At 46.8% G+C, this 19,719-nt stretch overlaps 1 protein-coding gene and 1 pseudogene across 5 annotated transcripts in view; both read left to right on the top strand.

Annotated features, from left to right (window-relative positions):
- STEEP1 (STING1 ER exit protein 1) overlaps positions 1-19,719 on the top strand; it is a 42,278-nt gene that overhangs the window by 13,307 nt on the left and 9,252 nt on the right. For 2 of the 5 annotated variants that reach the window (XM_081793851.1, XM_081793853.1), the window contains 5 exons: positions 4,530-4,571; positions 7,323-7,461; positions 8,339-8,428; positions 9,043-9,135; positions 11,063-12,783. In XM_081793851.1, the coding sequence (XP_081649977.1) occupies positions 4,530-4,571; positions 7,323-7,461; positions 8,339-8,428; positions 9,043-9,135; positions 11,063-11,137 (439 nt within the window). In that variant the 3' untranslated portion in view covers positions 11,138-12,783. Of the gene's footprint in view, positions 1-4,529; positions 4,572-7,322; positions 7,462-8,338; positions 8,429-9,042; positions 9,136-10,546; positions 12,784-19,719 lie in introns of those variants that run through there. The other 3 variants (XM_081793852.1, XM_081793854.1, XR_014136854.1) reach the window with 2 other exon arrangements.
- LOC145713720 (histone H3.3A-like) lies at positions 11,912-16,100 on the top strand (annotated as a pseudogene).

Raw genomic sequence — 19,719 nt, forward strand, 5'->3', positions numbered from 1 at the left:
CCTTCCAATCTGGATGCCATTTTTCTTTCTTTCTTTCTTTCTTTCTTTCTTTCTCTCTTTCTCTCTCTCTCTTTCTTTCTTTCCTTCCTTCCTTCCTTCCTTCCTTCCTTCCTTCCTTCCTTCCTTCATCTAGTTGCCCTGGCTAGACTTTGTGTAGTGTTGAATAGAAGTGTTGAGAGTGAGTGTCCTTGGCTTGTTCCTGATCTCAGGGAGAAAACTTTCAGTCTTTCACCATTAAGCATGATATTAGTATATGTAGCTTAGGGATTGTGGGTTTTTCACAAATGCCCTTTATCAGGTGGAGGAGGTTCCCTTCTATTCCTAGTATATTGAAAAGGTTTTGAGTTTTGTGAAAAGCTTTCATTTGGGGCCTATTGAGATGATCGTGTGTGTTTTCTCTTTTATTCTATTACTGTGGTGTATTATTGCTTCGGTTAATTTTTTTTTTTTTTTTTGTATGGTGCACCAATCTTGATTTCATGGGATAAATTCCACTTGGTCATGTTATATAATCTTTTTCTATGTTGCTGGATTCAGTTTGCTAGTATTTATTTTCATTTGAGGATTTTTGCCTGTGTATCAAGCAGGATTGATCTCTGTTGTGTTGTTGTACCTTTGCCTGGTTTTGGCATCAGAGTAATACTGGCTGCATGGGATGAGTTGGGAAGTGTCTCCTCCTCTTTTGAAAAGTTTGTGAAGCACTGGTATTCATTCTTCTTTGAACTTTTAGTAGAATTTATCAGTGAAGCCACTGGTCCTGGGCTTTTCTTTGTGCAGGTTTTTGATTTCTAATTAAATGTCTTTACGTGTGATAGTCCATTCAGATTTTGTTTCTTTTCTAGTGAGTTTTGATAGTTTGTGTTATTCTGTTGTTTTAGGAGTTTGTCCATTTCACCTAGGTTGTCTAATTTGTTGCCATACGGTCATTCGTAATGTAATCTTACAAGTCTTTTTATGCCTGTCAGATCAGTAGTATTCCCTTGAATTTTTTTTTAAGATTTTTTTCTTTTTAATTTTATTTTTGAGAGAGAGAGGGAGGGACGGAGGGGCAGTGAGAGAGAGGGAGATACAGAATCTGAATCAGGCTCCAGGCTCTGAGCTGTCAGCACAGAGCCCGACATGGGGGCTCGAACTCCCAAACCACGAGATCATGACCTGAGCTGAAGTCGAACGCCCAACCAACCGAGCCACCCAGGCACCCCCACTCCCTTGGTTTTTTAAAGTCCTAATAACATTAGACTGTTTCCCTGAGTATGCTATACGGTTTTGGCTTTGCGCATAGTATTCCCACTGCTTGAAATACTACTTTCTATCAGGAGTGTTGGCTTGAAATCACCTCCTCACGAAGCCTTCCATGACTGCCTCAGACAGACTTGGTGTGCCCATCTCTGTGTTCCCACTACAAGGCATACATTTTTCCATTTAAGGACTTCCCTCCATGATTATAATTTTTCTCACTAAAACCGAATTCTTAAAAGGATAGTTTCAACCAATGTTTATTGCATGCCTACTTTGTTTCCAGTGCTTTGCTCAGCTCTGGGAATAGAGTGGTCAGATAGGCATGGTCTCTGCTCCTTTCGGATCCCATGGACCTTACAGTCTAGTGGGCTGACAGAAAAATAAAGTAATTATGATTATGGAAAGTTCTGTGAATGAAACCAAGGGCTTATACAGGGTATCTCATGAAAACTTCTCTGAAAAGGTAGTCAGGGAGGGTCTCTGTGACTAGGTGATATTTAATCTGTGACCCCCAAAAATGATAATCAGAAAGCAGGGAGAAGAGCATTCCAAGGAGAGAGAGAAGGGTGTGTGTGTGAAAGGTCAGAGGTGGGAAAGCGCTGGTTTGTTCCAAGAATAGGAGGGAGGGAGGGCATCTGTGGGATGAGGCAGGGGCTCGAGCGGGTGCTCAGTTGGGGCCGGGTAGGCCGTGGTAGGGAGTTTGGATTTTCTTCTAGGTGTCTTAGGAAGCCACTCCTGCTTCTGTTTCAAGAATGATTTGTAGTGGAAGCAGGTTCTAGAATAAGCAGTTGGAGTTTGTATGTTAGGTATGAACTTAGGATGGGGAAGGCCTAACTAAATACCCCCCGACACACACACACACACATGCACACATACTATCGATTTGACTGCACAAAAATCTAAAATTTCCACACGGGTTAGGAGGAAGTCAAAGACAAATGTCAAACTGGGGAAAAAATATCTGCAAGGCCCGTTAACATTGGCAAGTCTCAATAAACAAAAGATGTGAACTGACCACTCACACGAAAAAAGAAAACACAAATGCCCATTAAATATGTGAAAAGATGCCTGACTTCACTCCTTAAAAAAAGGAAATGCAAATGTTGAGATCACGGTTTGCACGAGCCAGATTGGCAACTGTGCATTTTATTAAAAAATTAAAATTTTTTTTTTTTAATTTTTGAGAGAGCAAGCAGGGGAGGGGCACAGAGAGAGGGAGACACAGAATCCAAAGTAGGTTCCAGGCTCTGAGCTGTCAGCACAGAGCCCGACGCAGGGCTTGAACTCACGAACTGTGAGATCATGACCCGAGCCGAAGTCGGACGCTCAACAGACTGAGCCACCCAGGCGCCCCAGCAGCCGTGCATTTTAATAACATACCTTGTTGGTGAGACTGTAGAGAAACAGGAACTCTCACATTGGTGGTGGGGATGTAAGTTGGTTCAGCTTCTCTAGAGAGTAATTTGGCAGTATTTATCAGAATTTAAAGTGGATACACTTCTAGGAATTTATCCAACAGGTAAAAGACACTTCGGCACATCCATACACAGGAATACAACGCAGCCCTTAGGAAGAATGACGCAGCTCTTTGTCGATTGATAGGGAAGGGTCGCAAATATATATTTTCCAACCAGGATACATTTTTAAGTGAACAAAGAAGTAGAGGACAGTGTAAGGTGTGCTCTCTTTGTCTAAAAAGGAAAAAAAATCTGTTTTCTTTATATACCAATAAGGATTCTTTGCTTGCATCATCAGCTGTCTCTGAGAGGAACAGAAGAAACCAGAACAGTATTTGCCTCCAGGGAAGAGAACTGGGTGGGTGAAGGGTGGGGGGGATGATGTTTACTTTTCTTGGGACCCCTATAGGGTACCCCTATATTTGTACCGATATGTACCACGCATACATATTGCCTATTAAAAATTTGAAACCAACAAGGGGAGGGGGCGTGAGGAGACCAGTCTGGAAGCTGTGACAAGTCATCCAGGGAAGAGACGCTGGTGGCCTGGGCTAAGACAGTGGCAGGAAGGTGGAGCAAAGCAGGTCCGTTCAAGGACTTTTTTGGGAGGAATCCAAAATCTACTGATGGAGTGGAGTAGATGTGGGAAGTGAAGGAAAGAGAAGAAACAAGGATGAATCCTAGGTTTCTGTTAAGCACCTGGGTGGGTGGAAAAGCCGCTTACCTAAGGCAGTGTTGTGGGCTCTTTGAGCTGGACGGGCCTGAGCCTGAAGTCAACCTATTCTTTTTTTTTTGTTTTTAATTTTTTGTTTTTGAATTCAACCTATTCTGCTTCCTAACTGTGACCTTGGGCAAATCATGTGATTGGTTTGTACTTAGGAGCCTTCATCTATAAAATGGGAACAATAATATGACCTACCTCACAGAGCCACCTTAAGGATTAAATGACTTAATACATTTATACTTGAGGGGCATCTGAGCGGCTCAGTCGGTTAAGTGTCTGACTCTTGGTCTCAGCGCAGGTCATGATCTCACAGTTCGCAAGATCGAGCCCCGGGTCAGGCTCCGTGCTGACAGTGCAGAGCCTGCTTGGCATTCTCTCTCTCTCTCTCTCTCTCTCTCTCTCTCTCTCTCTGTCTCTCCCTCCCCCACTCATGCTCTCTCTTGCACTCGCTCTCTCTCAAAATAAAAATAAACATTTTTTTAAAATTAAAAAATACAGGGGCGCCTGGGTGGCGCAGTCAGTTAAGTGTCAGACTTCAGCTCAGGTCACGATCTCGCGGTCTGTGAGTTCGAGCCCCGCGTCGGGCTCTGGGCTGACGGCTCGGAGCCTGGAGCCTGTTTCCGATTCTGTGTCTCCCTCTCTCTCTGCCCCTCCCCCGTTCATGCTCTGTCTCTCTCTGTCCCAAAAATAAATAAAAAACGTTGAAAAAAAAATTTAAAAAAATAAAAAATAAAAAATACAGAGCACCTGGGTGGCTCAGTCGGTTAGGCGTCCTCCCTCCTCTTCGTCTTGGCTCAGGTCATGATCTCATGGTGGTGAGATTGAGGCCCCCCCCCCCCTTTCTCCACGCTGGGCATGGAGCCTGCTTAAGATTCTCTCCCTCTGCCCCCTCCTCTATGCACTTTCTGGCACGCACGTGTTATCTCTCTCTCTCAAAAAAAACAAAGATTAAAATGAATACAGGTTTAACTAACCAGTCAATCTAGGAAATGAAAATTTTTGAAAGGCCCTATTACCATTTGAAGAAATGAGGTAGTGAGGTGGGTAGGTTATGAGATTTGTTCATATCTTTTTTTTTTTTTTTTTTTTTAATTCCATTTTCTGCGCAGGCCTGAAGGCATTGAACGACAGTACCGGAAGAAGTGTGCCAAGTAAGTATTTAACAGTGTGGGTTTCTCCAAGCATAAGAAAGTAGAGGCAGTAATGTGTTCGGAAAAGAATTACTGGATACAATTCTCTGTTGTATCTTTATCCTTATAATCTCCATTGCCTTTGAACTTCCACTGCACAACCACCAATATGCTCCCCAAACAGACTAGTCAAAGTCACATCTCTGACCAGCTGGCCACAAAAATGTTTTTCTATTTTAAAACATAGTATCAATTTTTTTTTTAATTTTTTTTTAACGTTTTTATTTATTTTTGAGACAGAGAGAGACAGAGCATGAACGGGGGAGGGGCAGAGAGAGAGGGAGACACAGAATCGGAAGCAGGCTCCAGGCTCTGAGCCGTCAGCCCAGAGCCCGACGCGGGGCTTGAACTCAAGGACCGCGAGATCGTGACCTGAGCCGAAGTCGGACGCTTAAAACCGACTGAGCCACCCAGGCGCCCCCATAGTATCAATTTTTAAATGGAGATGTGAGACTACTAAACTACAGTAAGTTTAATCTTCTTGATGTAAGTACAGTTACATCTTGGCTCTCAGAAGACTAGGAGAATTAAGGCAGGGAAATGGCCAAGAAGGCATTTTAGTTCGCAGCCACACTGGATTCGTTAAATTCGTTTTAACATGTCTCATGGGTCGACTTCATGTACCTGAAAACAAGTCTAATAGAAATGACCGACCCCAATCCCTATCAAAATAACACCAGCATTCTTCACAGAGCTAGAACAAACAATCCTAAAATTTGTGTGGAACCAGAAAAGACCCTGAATAGCCAAAGCAATCTTGAAAAAGAAAACCAAAGTGGGAGGCATCACAATCCCGGACTTCAAGCCGTATTACAAAGCTGTAATCGTCAAGACAGTATGGTACTGGCACAAGAACAGACACTCAGATCAATGGAACAGAATAGAGAACCCAGAAATGGACCCACAAACGTATGGCCAACTAATCTTTGAAAAAGCAGGAAAGAATATCCAATGGAATAAAGACAGTCTCTTCAGCAAGTGGTGCTGGGAAAACTGGACAGCAACATGCCGAAGAATCAACCTGGACCACTTTTTTATACCACACACAAAAAGAAATTCAAAATAGATGAAAGACCTAAATATAAGACAGGAAGCCATCAAAATCCTTGAGGAGAAAGCAGACAAAACCCTCTTTGACCTTGGCTGTAGCAACTTCTTGCTCAAGACGTCTCTGGAGGCAGGGGAAACAAAAGCAAACATGAACTATTGGGACCTCATGAAGATAAAAAGCTTCTGCACAGTGAGGGAAACAATCAGCAAAACTAAAAGGCAACCGACGGAATGGGAGAAGATATTTGCGAACGACATATCGGATAAAGGGTTAGTATCCAAAATCTATAAAGAACTTATCCAATTCAACACCCAAAAAACAAATAATCCAGTGAAAAATGGGCAAAAGACATAAATAGACCCTTCTCCAAAGAAGACATCCAGATGGCCAACCGACATATGAAAAAACTCATCACATCACTTACCCACATCACTCATCATCAGGGAAATACAAATCAAAACCACACTAAGATACCACCTCACCCCTGTCGCAATGGCTAACATTCACGACTCAGGCAACAACAGATGTTGGCGAGGATGTGGAGACAGAGCATCTCTTTTACATTCTCGGTGGGAATGCAAGCTGGTGCAGCCATTCTGGAAAACAGTATGGAGGTTCCTCAAACAATTAAAAATAGAACTACTCTAGGACCCAGCAATTGCACTACTAGGCATTTATCCACGAGATACAGGTGTGCTGTTTCAAAGGGACGCATGCACCCCAATGTTTATAGTAGCTTTATGGACAATAGCCAAGGTATGGAAAGAGCCCAAGTGTCCATCGATGGATGAAGGGATAAAGAAGATGTGGTCTATATGTGTCAGCTCAGGTCACGATCTCGCGGTCCGTGAGTTCGAGCCCCGCGTCGGGCTCTGGGCTGATGATGGCTCAGAGCCTGGAGCCTGCTTCAGATTCTGTGTCTCCCTCTCTCTCTGCCCCTCTCCCATTCATGCTCTGTCTCTCTGTCTCAAAAAAATAAATAAACGTTAAAAAAAAATTAAAAAAACCTTAGACCAGTTACCCAGACTCTTGGAAGAATGGCAGCAACTATATATATATATATATATATATATATATATATATATGTGTGTGTGTGTGTGTGTGTGTGTGTGTGTGTGTATATATATATATACACACATATATATATATAGTATGTTTTTAGAAACTTCTATTACTTTAAAAATTTTGTTTATTTTTTAAGTAATCTCTACACCCAACATGGGGCTCGAACTCTCAACCCCGAGATCCAGAGTTGCATGCTGTACCGACTGAGCCGGCCAGGCGCCCCGGAACGGCAGCAGTTGTAACTGGAAAGCCGTCAATAGCAGGAGCCAGCATTTCCCAAACTTGTCGAATGAGAAGAATCCCTTGGGATCCTGAGGGAAATGACAGATGCCCGGGCCTCAGCTCCCCGATTTGCTGAATCAGGATCTTCTTGGGGAGGGACCTGGGAATCTGAGCAGCAGTTTTAACAAATTCTTGCTTGTAAAAGTGATCCCTCAGTGATTCTTAGGAAGTAGTTTCGGGGAGCAGTGGAAGGAGCAGATCATTCGTTTATGCCACAGACAGAACTCTTCCCAGGATCTGAGCACACTTCGTGAATCCGTGTCTTGGGGGATTTGTATTCTGAGCTCCCCAGAGATTCATTCTGCTGTTTGCAGGTGTGGACTGCCACTCTTCTATCAGTCCCAGCCGAAGAACGCTCCTGTGACCTTCATCGTGGATGGAGCAGTGGTCAAGTTTGGCCAGGGTTTTGGCAAAACAAATATCTATACTCAGAAACAGGAGCCTCCTAAGAAGGTAACTATTGACAGACAGGTTAATATAGCTACAGATCGCCCTACATTTCTCAACAAGATTATAATGAGAAATCGCCCTTTATGGACGCATTCCTTATTAAGAGAATGCCATTTTCATGCATAAGCAGATGTTACATGTGACACATCCATTCTGTGTTCTTTTTTTCTTTCCTAGAGCTGTCCTCTGAGTAAAGTGAGAAGTTGTATGGTTTTAATGACCATTTATTTCCTTTGAAATGTCTTCCTTTTTTAGTGCGGACAGTGTATTATGCTGCGGGGAATAAGTCAGAGAAAGGAAATAATATGATTTCACTCATGTGGAATTTCAGAAAACAGATGAACATAGAGGAGGGGATGGAAAACTAAGATAAAAAACAGAGAGGGAGGCAAACCATAAGAGACTCTTAAATACAGAGAACAAACTGAGGGTTGCTGGAGGGGTGTTGGGTGCGGGGCGGGGGGGTGGGCTCAATGGGTGAGGGGCTTTAAGGAGAACACTTGTTGGGATGAGCACTGGGTGTTACATGTAAGTGATGAATCACTAAATTCTATTCCTAAAACCAATACTATGCTGTATGTCAACTAACTTGAATTTACATCAATAATGAAATAAGTAAAGAAATAATGAAATGAATCGGGCTGAGTTTTAAATATACTTTTTAAAGCCTTGATGGCAGATGTTAGAAAAACATAATCCAAATAAAAACCATTAGCATTTGTAGATAGGCCAGCCTGTCCCAAAGAGGGGAGTGTCCCCTGCCCCAGCCCCCAGCCCCTGCAGTCAGGCATGTGTGCCCGCAGGGACACACGCGCGCGCGCACGTGGCTCACAGAGCCAACTGCAGTGAATGAGACCGAGTCCTCCTCCTGTGACTCCAGGTGATGATGACCAAACGGACGAAAGACATGGGCAAGTTCAGCTCTGTCACGGTGTCTACGATTGACGAAGAGGAAGAGGAGATCGAGGCTGTGAGTGCTTCTGCTCTCAAGGGATCTGGATGGACTGGGGGTGGGCCCGGAAGGAAGGGGGACTCTAGAACCAGCCCATTCGAGTAGCAGCATAATTAGAAACTTCGGTCATAGGCCTAACTCTGCTGGTAAGGGACTAGAGAACGCGGGGCTAGTCCCCGTCTCCCTGGGTCTCAAGGACATCCGCACGGTGAGAGCCAGGGAGCTGGACTAGCTCAGTGCTTGGTGTCCTACTGTGTTTTGAGCCGCTTTCAAGGGGGCAACCCCCTCATCCCTCTTCGGTTTCAAAACTATTGGACTCAACAATTTCAGGTCCCTTCCATTCCGGCTCGAGTGGTTTGTGTGGCTCTCAGCGGTAGCGGCACTTACCTTTACGGTACTTGCGTATAACGAGGTTTGCAGAGAGGTGTGATCTGCTGGTTTTCAGCCGCTTTCGCTGCGATCTGCGATCTGAGCTCTTCGGGATTTACTGAAAACCCGAAGCCTTTGAAAGGGGACCGAGTCCGTTTCGGTACTTTTGGAACCGGAGGAGTCTGCTGCTTAAGGGCGACTTAAGGGCTCTGTTGCTCGTGGGCAAGACCGCTGGTTTAAAGGTGCCGCTGCCTCACCCGCAGAGAGAAGTCGCTGACTCGTACGCGCAGAATGCCAAGGTCATTGAAAAGCAGCTGGAGCGCAAAGGCATGAGCAAAAGGCGGCTGCAGGAGCTGGTGAGTGGCCCGGGCTGGCAAGGGTTTCTTGGTCTGGAAGACCCTCGGACGCTCAGGGAGATCCTTTCGCAAGTCTGTCAGGGGCTCCCGGCGTGGTGGGCTGCCAGTGTGAACCCCGCTCTGGTGACCACAGCGTCCAGGCCCCCCGGTTAGAGTCCTGGTGAGCTGGCCCCAACCGGAACAATACTTCACTCTGCTGCCTGTGGTCCAAGGTCAGGAGTTAACGGATCGGGGCTCCTGGACACTCTCCCAGGATGCGACGGCGGGCGGCGTTGCTACAACGACAGTACCGGGACCGGGGCTTCGGCACTTCTGAGAGCACGCTCCGGTTTCTGTGTTATCCACGGGCTCATCGCGGAGCACGCACGTTTATATCTGATGGTGCCCGCGTTTGTGTCTTCTTGATAATAACGTGCGTGTGCTATTGCCTTAAAATCCGACACCGCTGCATTTGTGCCTCCTCAGAGGGTGTACCAGTCTGTTCGAATGACCGTAGAGGATTTTTTGGCGACAGAGGTGGGGGGGGGGTGGTCTCGGGAGCTGCATGACCTTGCCATAGTGTCCAAAGCAGTGCTTACCGAATGTTCTGAGGTGAAGGGCCAGTGCTTGGTTTTTTTTTTTTTTTCCTAATGTTTACTTATTTTTGAGACAGAGACAGAGCATGAACGGGGGAGGGGCAGAGAGAGAGGGAGACACAGAAGCCGAAGCAGGCTCCAGGCTCGAGCTGTCAGCATGGAGCCCGACGCTGGGCTCGAACCCACAGACCGTAATATCATGAGCTGAGCCGAAGTCGGACGCTTAACCGACTGAGCCACCCAGGCGCGCCCCCCCCCCCTTTTTTTTTTTACAGTGCTTTGTTTTTTAAATTTCCAGCTTGTCAAGAGCAAGTTTATAATTTATCAAATGCAATAAAAATGAATTTTCCTCAGTTACTCCTATCAAATTACTTGATTTTGTTATCCCTCTGTCAAATGGCTACGCAAGTTGCAGAATGCTTGCTCTCGATTCTTATACGTATCTTGCACGAACCAATAACAAACAGTTCGTGGGCAGCACAACTTGAAAACACTGTTCTAGAAGAGCGTTTCTTCCTGTCCTGCCGGGAATAGGATACCGGTATGCCACGATAAATTGCTTCCCTCGGCCCTTGGAGGAACCTGGGGCTGCAGGAGCCCTGCACTGATCACCTTTGACCACAGCCTTGCACACTGCCCCCATTTTGCCACGCAGACGTCATCATTTCCTCTGTGAACCGTAACATCAGAAACGTTGGAAAGCAGCTGCTGGACACCGCCCTTCGGGTTGCTCTACTGAGTGAACACGACAGGATAGAGTTTGGGCAGTTAGAGTAAGGAAGGAAAGTACGAATTTCACGTCACGTATCAGGGCGTATGCTTTTCTTCCTCTCCAGGCTGAACTGGAAGCCAAGAAAGCGAAAATGAAGGGGACCTTGATTGATAACCAGTTCAAATGATCAGGACCTTTCTCTCAACCCACACTGGAGATCGCGAGGAAAAAGAACTTTTTCTTGACTGCATGGACCGCTATCTACCTTTTTGCCCCCGCAGAAGGCTTTCCATTGCTTTCCATTGATTTCTCCTACCTTCAGTGAGGTCTTTGAGTCCATCTGACCTGCTTTCTAGAGATGGGGTTTTTTTCCCCAAATCTTTCTGTATATAGGTCCTCTGTACTATTTTTGGTCCATTTGATGTAAACTTCTTCAGCTGTGTAGAAACTCCCTGAATACATCAGTGCTTGAGAGTCTCCAGTTTCTAAAGTAGCTGTTCTTACACCTTCTTCAAAGTTAATAAAGTGTTTAAAGATTTTTGAAAAAGATACTATGATGTGTCACAGAAGAAAGTGGCATGAATTATATTTAAAGCCATAGCAAGTCAGACTCTTTGAAGTGACTCTCTTCTATTCTTAGACTGGCAGGTATCAGCTCTGGTTTGAATCTCTCTGCTGTCGGAAGAAAATCCATAAAAAGCCAGGATGTACGTAGAGCTTCCTTTACTTGATGTTCAGAGAAACTTGCCCAGTCACAGACTCCAGAAACAGCACAGCCTTGCTTCCTGCACTTCAAATATTAAAGCTCTGGGTGAGTTCTTCCTTCTCAGACTTTGTACTTACGAAGGAACAGCCAGATCAGAGTGGGCGGGGGCAGGGCAGCTCGGCTCCAAATGGAACTGGGGTCTCGGTAAGCAGCCTCGGCCAATAACTGCCACCCCTTCACGCAGCTGACAAGAGTGTGGGAGGGAGACGTAGAGGAAGAAACGATACTGAGACAAAGGGGCCTGTCGGCCATCGGGCATTTCACATTCGCTATCTGTAGAGGAGTGTTGTACAGTTAGACACTTAATGCCCCGCTCTTTCGGTGATATCAGTATGTAGTGTTGTGTACGTGGTTTTATCTGTTCCCCGGCATGACGAGCTGTCGGGGCAGGAAGGGCACTTTAACCTCGTTGCGTCGTCTGCCGTGGGTTCAGTCGCCCCAGACGTGTGTGTGAGGTGCTGTCGGGAAATAATAGGGCATTTTTCTCTGCCTTTTTTTCCCCAGCTTCCTTATTTGGAAGGAGAAGTAGGTTGGAGTAGGGGTGGACAGGAGTTAGCAAGAAGTGGGAGAAGGGGGGGGGGAGGTGGCAGTCCAGGGACAGCCCCGGGCGGGTCCGTGTTTCCATCTTCCCAGTTAGCCTCCTGCACCCAGCGGGCTCTTTGCATCTGAGGCGTCCCTCCCCACCTCATTTCCTGTCCTCACCCTGAGAGGTGCTTAGACACCATGCGGGTGGTCGGCTGTAACCTCCGCACAGTTCCTTGACTTCGCCTCCAAACGGTGACCTTTACCTTCACGCTAGCCACGAACCGCCATGACCACAGCCCGGCGGGCCTGTCCCGCCACCTCTGAAAGCCAAGATTCTAGAGATCCAGAGCTCTGTTCTGGGACCACAGCCTCCACTTCCTCTCGCTTCCACTGGCCCTGTTCTGTTCGGTTTTTGATTCGAAGGGTGGTTACTTCCTCATTTTACAAATGAGTATCTCAGGCTCTGGGAGTTATAAGTTTCCCGAGATCCCATAGCCATCAAGTGATAAAGCCAGAAATCTGACTGCAGAACTAGGCTGAACTGCCTCTCCTGGGGGACTTTTAAGAAATATATTGTTGACAACAGATAGCAGTTTCATTTTGAGAAACCAAGTAAAATGCGTTGTAAAGACACTTACGTGGGGGGCTCCCTGTAGGAAATGTGTCGTTACCTTTCCACACATTTTCCGAAATATTCGTCCTTAGATACTAGCCCTAAACCATTGGAGCATCTGGTTCAAATTGTGCATTTTGATTGTCTTAATCATTAGGTCATTAGCCCTAGATAAGCACGTGCCCTTTAGTGTTTTATTCTCTCGTTCTGAAATGCTTATTGACATAGTTTATTGCCTTTATTTTCTTGTAGAATGTGAGCAGCAGATACAGGGTTTTAGTGTTAGGATAAAGAGCCATGTGGAAATTTTGGAGTCTTACTCCGTGTGTGTGTGTGTTTGCACATTGTCAACTGTCATGAAACAGTAAAATGTAAAATGTTTAATAGCTGTAATGATTGGTGACATCTGGAAGTGTAATTATACTGCATAAGAGAAGTTAAAATGCTTTTTAAAAACTAGCTTGCCTCGACCATGTGGGGATCCTTATCACCGGGGACCACCTCCTTTCCTTAAGGAAAAAACTTCCCTTTTTGACTTCCTTGATGTTTTGTCCTGCCGCGCCGTCGCCTGTCTGACTGCTCCGAGTTTTCACCCACTTCGAACAAAGCACAGTCCCTGACACTTGAGCTTTTAGTGTTTGAGAATTCCTCCAGGAAAACGAAAAGCCTCACTTAGGGTGAACTGAACCGGCTTCTAAACTTCGTAGGACCCCGATCCTCCTGTTGTCTCCCAGTGTTGCCATTCTGTCACTACCTCGCTTCCTTTGGGCCCAGCCTGATCCTGTGGTTGGGGATCTGAAGGCCCCTCACCTTCAACTCTTCTCACCTTGAGTTTGTGTTTCCTTTTTTTTTGAAGTAGGCTCCACGCCCAACGTGGGGCTTGAACTCATGACCCTGAGATCAAGAGTCGCATGTCTATGAATTGAGCCAGCCAGGTGTCCCTAGTTTTGTTTCCTAAGTAAGCTCTACGGCCCAACATGGGGCCTGAACTCATGACCCGAAGATCAATGGCCCCATGCTCTACCGACTGAGCCAGCCAGGGTGCCTGACCTTGAGGTTTTTTACCTTAGAAAAAAACCTTTTTTTTTTTTTTTAATGTTTATTTATTTTTGAGAGAGAGAGAAAGAGAGAGAGAGACACCATGAATGAGGGAGGCTCAGAGAGGATGGGAGACACAGAATCGCTGATGCCAGCGCCGCCTCTAGCTCGCTGAGCTCCAAAGGAGAAGGGGATTAAGTAAGGAGGTCTCCCCACCGTTGCTTGGACAAAGCAGGCTGCACGCGAGTCGACCGGTGCCACCGAGGAAGCAACCGGCTACAAAAGCCGCTCGCAAGAATGCGCCCTCTACTGGAGGGGCGGAGAAACCTCATCGTCCCAGGCCCAGTACCGTGGCATTCCGCGAAATTACAGGTTATCAGAAGTCCGCGGAACTTCCGATCCGCAAACTTCCTTTCCAGCGTCTGGTGCGGGAGATCGCTCAGGACCTCGAAACAGATCTGCGCTTCCGGAGTGCGGCTGGCGGTGCTTTGCGGGAGGCAAGCGAGGCCTACCTGGTGGGCCTCTCGGAAGACACCAGCCTGCCAGCTGTCCGTGCCAAACGTGTACCAATCATGCCCAGCTAGCACGCGGCATACATGGGGAACGTGCTTAAGAATCTGCTCTGATGGAAAACGTTTCATTCTTTAATTTTAAAAAAAATTATCTTCTTCCTCTTATTGGTAGGTTTTTTTTTCCCATGGGGTCAGAGGTACCTAAGTATATGATTGCAAATGGAAAAACAGGGGACAGAAGCAGGTATTGGCAGTTTTTCCATTTTCATTTGTGAATTTAAAAAAAAAAAAATTTTTTTTTAACGTTTATTTATTTTTGAGACAGAGAGAAACAGAGCATGAATGGGGGAGGGTCAGAGAGAGGGAGACACAGAATCCGAAACAGGCTCCAGGCTCTGAGCTGTCAGCACAGAGCCCGACGCGGGGCTCGAACTCACGGACCGCGAGATCGTGACCCGAGCCGAAGTCGGCCGCTCAACCGACTGAGCCACCCAGGCGCCCCTGTGTGTGAATTTTTAATACAAACACGGGGACACAAAGCATTGATGCAAGTCAAAATGTTGCGGTGAACACGTTTGTTTCAGCAGTTCAACATTATAACCATTATAAATAAACCTGTTACATTTTTCTGGACAGTGCCAGCGTTTGGACTTTTTTTTAAGACAAGTAAATTTCTTATTGAGGGCAAAAGCAAATACATAAATACATAAAATTTAAAAATTAAAAAAAAAAAATCTTTGAATAATTTGAGATGTACAGAAAAGTTCCAGAGATCGTTCAGAGAGTTCCCATATACTCTCCACTCGGTTCCCCTAATATTAACATCCTGTATAATGGTCCGGGCTGAACTGTGTCCCCTCCAGAATTCCTCTGTTGAAGCACTAACCCCACAGCGTGATGGGATTCGGGGGATAGACCTTTGGGAAACAATTAGGTTTAGATGAGGTCATGAGGTGGGACCTTCATGATGGGATTAGTACCCTTAAAAGAAGAGACCAGAGAGCTCTTTCTACCTGTCTCTCTCTCTCTCTCTCTACCACGGGAGGACACAGCAAGAAGGCGGCCGTCTGCTAGCCAGGAAAAGAGCTCTCCCTAGGAACTGAATCAGGTGGCACCTGGACCTTGGACTTCGTAGCCTCCAGAACCGTGAGAAAAAAAATGCCTGTTGTTAAAACCACTCGGTCGGTGGAATTTCGTTAGAGCAGCCCGAGCAGACCAGTCCATACAAAACCATAGCACAGTGGTCAAAACCCGGAGGTTAACGCTGGGACAATAACGTTAAACTCCACACTTCGTTTGGATTGCACCAGTCGTTCCACTGTGTCCTCTTTCTGTTCCAGGACCCAGTCCAGAATCGCACACTGCGTTCAGCTGTCGCGTCTCTTTAGTCTCTCTCTCTCTCTCTCTCTCTTTTTTTTAATTTTAAGTAGCGGAGCCTAACGCGGGGCTTAAACTCACGACCCTGAGATCAAGACCTGAGCTGAGATCATGAGTCAGAGGCTTAACCTACTGAGCCACCCATGTCTCTTTAGCCTCCTCTGATCTAGGACAGTTGCTCAGTGGTATCTTGTGCTTTTGATTTGCGTCTCCCTAATGAGAGGAGGTCTTTGCAACCCTGCTCTCGATGCTTCAGGTAAATACCCGGAAGTGAGGTGTTTGGATCAGGCGGTAATTCTGTGTTGGGTTTTTTTGAGGAACCACCATATGGCTTTCCACGGCGGCCGCCCCCGTTTACACTCCTACCAGTAACGTCCAGGGCCCCCACTCCTCCGCATCCTCACCAACACCGCTTACTTTTATTTTCTGCGTTTGACGGTAACCATCCTAACAGGCGTGAGGCTGGACTTCATGGTTTCCGTTAGCATTGAACGGCGGTGTTGAGGAACTTTTCATATGATTCTGAGCCATTTGCATATTATCTCTGGAGCAAGGTCTAGTCAAGCCCATTTTTCATTAGACTATTTGATTTGTTGTTGTTGTGAACATATTTGTATTAGTTAATTTGCCACCTGTATATCTTCTCTGGAGAAGATCTGTTCAGATCTTTTGCCCATTTTTAAACGGTGTTTTCTTATTGTTTATTTATGTATTTTGAGAGAGAGAGAATCCCAAGCGGGCTCTGTGCCTTCAGCGCAGAGCCCAACGTGGGGCTCGACCTCACAAACCGTGAGATGGTGACCTGAGCCGAAAATCAAGAGTCAGACGCTTAACCGACTGAGCCACCCAGGTGCCCCTGTTGTTGGGTTTTAAGAGCTCTTTGTACAGTCTGGATAGAAGTCTTTTATCAGATATGTGATTTGCAACATCTCTCAGTGTGGGAGTTGTCTTTTTATTCTCTTCATAGTGTAATAGCTTTCATGGCCCAGGACCGTGCAGATTTTCTTCCATAAGTTTTATATTTTAAATTCAGTCTGTGACCCATTTGGAATTAATTTTTTTTTAATGTTTATTTATTTTTGAGAGAGAGAGAGCGAGAGCGCATGAGCAGGGGAGGGGCAGAGAGAGAGGGAGACACAGAATCCGAAGCAGGATCCAGGCTCCGAGCTGTCGGCACAGAGCCCGACGCGGGGCTCGAACTCCCGAACCGTGAGATCGTGACCTGGGCTGAAGTCAGACGCTTAACCGACTGAGCCACCCAGGCGCCCCTGAATTAATTTTTGTAGAAGCCGTGAGGCATGTGTTGAGGTTCTTTTTTTTTTTTTTTTTTTTTTTTTTTGTATACAGATGTCCAGTTCTGACACCATCTGCTAAAAAGCCTTTGCTTTCTCCATTCAGTTGCTTTTGTACCTTTGCTAAAAGTCCGTTGACTCTAGTTTTGGACTTTCTCTCTTGTCTGTTGTCTCTGTGCTTGCACTAATACCCCACCATCTTGACTTGCTTATTACAGTTGTGTGCGAAGTCTTGAAATTGGGTCGTATGATTTGTCTAGCTGTGTCCTTTTTAACATTTGTTTTGGTTACTCTAGTTCCTTCGCCTTTCCTTCTAAGTTTTATTTATTTAAAAACATTTTTGTTTTAATGTTTGTTTATTTTTGAGAGAGAGAGAGAGAGAGAGAGAGAGAGCACGAGCAGGGGAGGGGCAGAGAGGGAGGGAGAGAGGGAGAATCCTCAGCAGGCTCCAATGCCTGCTGAGCCCTGGGCTCCAATGTCCGTGTGGAGCCCTCAGAGCCCAGTGTGGGGCTTGAACCCACACATGCCACGAGATCGTGACCTGAGCCAAAATCGAGTCAGACTCTTAACCAGTCGAGCCACCCAGGCACCCCACGAGTGGAATTTGACACTGTGACTATATGGTTCCAGGATCAGATGGGTTCTCCCGATAGCTAGCCAATCCTGTGTGTTTGGGGTCATCAACCCTCCTGTTCCCCCCGGAACAATTTACAGCCTCCACCACTTTGCCCCATCCTCTCTACCTGTTAGCCCCCTTTCTCCCAACAGACCTTTTTCTCCCCAGAGCACCGAGGACACAGGGGCACCCATTAGTTTCATCTCTTTCCATCCTTTTCTCCTTCCAGTCCCAGAGGAAGAGATGGCCCTCTTCCTGCTGAAGCTCATCTGTTACCTTACTCAGTGAACTTACTGTATACCGAGTAGCTGCTCCATGCCAGATTTTGCAGTAGGAGCTGGGGACAGAGTGGAGAACAAAGCAGCTCATGTTCTGGGGGCAGGGGTGCCAGACAAACAAGGGAACAAGAAATGGGTCAGTTACAATGGTGTGATGTGATGAAGAATGACAGGTGGTCAGGGATGGACTCTGGGGCGGGGCCGTTGAGCCCAGGGGACCCGCAGGACGAGAATGAGCCAGCCAGGTAAGGATGGGTGGGGGAAGCAATCCGGGGGAGGCTAACAGAAAATACAAAGGCCCCGCAGAGGGATAAGCCTACCGCGTCGGAGGAACAGAAAGGCCAGTGTGCCTAGATTGTATTGAGCGAGAGAACAAGCAAGCAGCAAGAGGTGGTCAGGGGAGTGAGCAGGAGCCAGGCCATGTATGGCCTTGCGGGCCCAGATAAGGAGTTTCCATCTCAATGGCACAGTGGGAATTTGGAGACTTCTAAGCAGAGGAGTAATATGGTTTATGCTTCCGAACGGTGCTAGCCGTCACGCACAGAATGGCTTGTCACTGGGAGGCCAGAATGGAAGCAAGGAGACCCATCAGAGGACCCCTGTAGTAGCCCGGGAGAGAGAGGAGAGCGGTCGGCCCAGGGTAGTAGAGGAAGAGTTGGAGAAACTGAAGGGAGATGTGTCTGGGAGGATTTGTTATTGGGGCAAAAGCCGATGGGTTGGATGTGGGAAGCGAGGGGAAGAAGGGAATCAAGGACGACTTCTTAACTTGTGGCTACAATAACTGGGTGAACCGAAGCGCCATTTACTGAGATGGGAGGAACAGCTTTGGGGGGGAAGGCCAAGCACTCTGTCTCGGACATGTAAAGTGCAAAACGCCTGCCGGCTGGCAAAGTGGACACGTCAAGTAGGCAATATGCAGTCCGGAGCTCAACCGGGGAGGTCTGGCTAGAAGCTATCAACGTGGGAGGTTTTGGTGTAGAGATGTTCTTCAAAGCCACAAGACAGGATGAGATTCCCCAAGACGTAAGTGTACACAGAAAAGAGAGCTGGTGCAAGGATTGAATCCTGGGGGCGCCTGGGTGGCTCAGTCGGTTGGGCATCTGACTCTTGGTTTCAGCTCAGATCATGATCTCACGGTTGTGGGATTGAGCCCCACATAGGGCTCCAACCTGTGCATGGAGCCTGCTTGGGATTCTCTCTCTCTCTCTCTCTCTCTCTCTCTCTCTCTCTCTCTCTCTCTCCCTCCCTCCCTCCCCCCCCCCTTGGTGTTACTCAAGTCCAGGATCAGGGACCACCCAGAAGCAGGAAGGCTGGCCCACCAGGAGCTTGGTCCATGGAGGGAAGGCCTATCCCGGGGGAGCCACAGAGTAGATACAGTCACTGTTCTCGAGACGACACTCAACACAGAGGGAAAGGAAGGGGGTACCGCAGCTTCTATTTTCCAGTCTTCAGCCAGTGGTTCCCACTAGCCAAACCCATCGGGAAGTGAGAGGGGAAGGGTGCCTGGGAAACGTAGTCATCCGCTCCACACAACAGAGCAGAAGAGGGAAAATGGCTCTGAGAGCAAACAGGCAAACGACCAGCACGCGGAAGAAAGACGAGGACTTGGGAACGAGTATTGCATTTAGTGGAGGTCATTGGTGACCTTGACAAGAGCAGTTTAATAGAGTGGTATGAGCAAAAGCCTGACAGGAGTGAGTTCAAGAGAGAACGGGAGGAGGGGAATCAGAGGCAGCGAATACAGATGATTGTGGGTTGTTTTTTTTTTTGAGTTTTGCTGTGAAAGGAAAAGAGAAATGTGGCGTGTGTAGTGGGAAGTGAGAGTGACAGTAGGTGTTTTCTGTTTTTAAAATTTTTTTTAACATTTATTTATTTTTGAGAAACAGAGAGATAGAGCATGAGCAGGGGAGGGGGAGAGAAGGAGGGAGATACAGAATCCGAAGCAGCCTCCAGGCTCTGAGCTGTTCGTCAGCACAGAGCTCAATGTGGGGCTCGAACTCCCGAACCACGAGACCGTGACCTGAGCTGAAGTCAGACGCTCAACCGACTGAGCCACCCAGGCGCCCCAGTAGGTATTTTCAAGACAGGAGAAATAACAGCATATTTGAATGCTGATGAGGAAAAAGCCAAGAGATAATGCAGGAGAGAGAGAGAATTACCAGGGCAATGTACCTGAGGAGACAGGAGGGGATAAGGACCCAGTGCAAAAGTGATACGGTAACACAATTTGTAGAAAATCAGTCCTAGTATCTTCATCACTCAAGGGTGGAAAACACCTTA

This window comes from Panthera onca, chromosome X, assembly GCF_046562875.1.
Source record: "Panthera onca isolate mPanOnc1 chromosome X, mPanOnc1 haplotype 2, whole genome shotgun sequence".
Lineage (NCBI taxonomy): Eukaryota > Metazoa > Chordata > Mammalia > Carnivora > Felidae > Panthera > Panthera onca.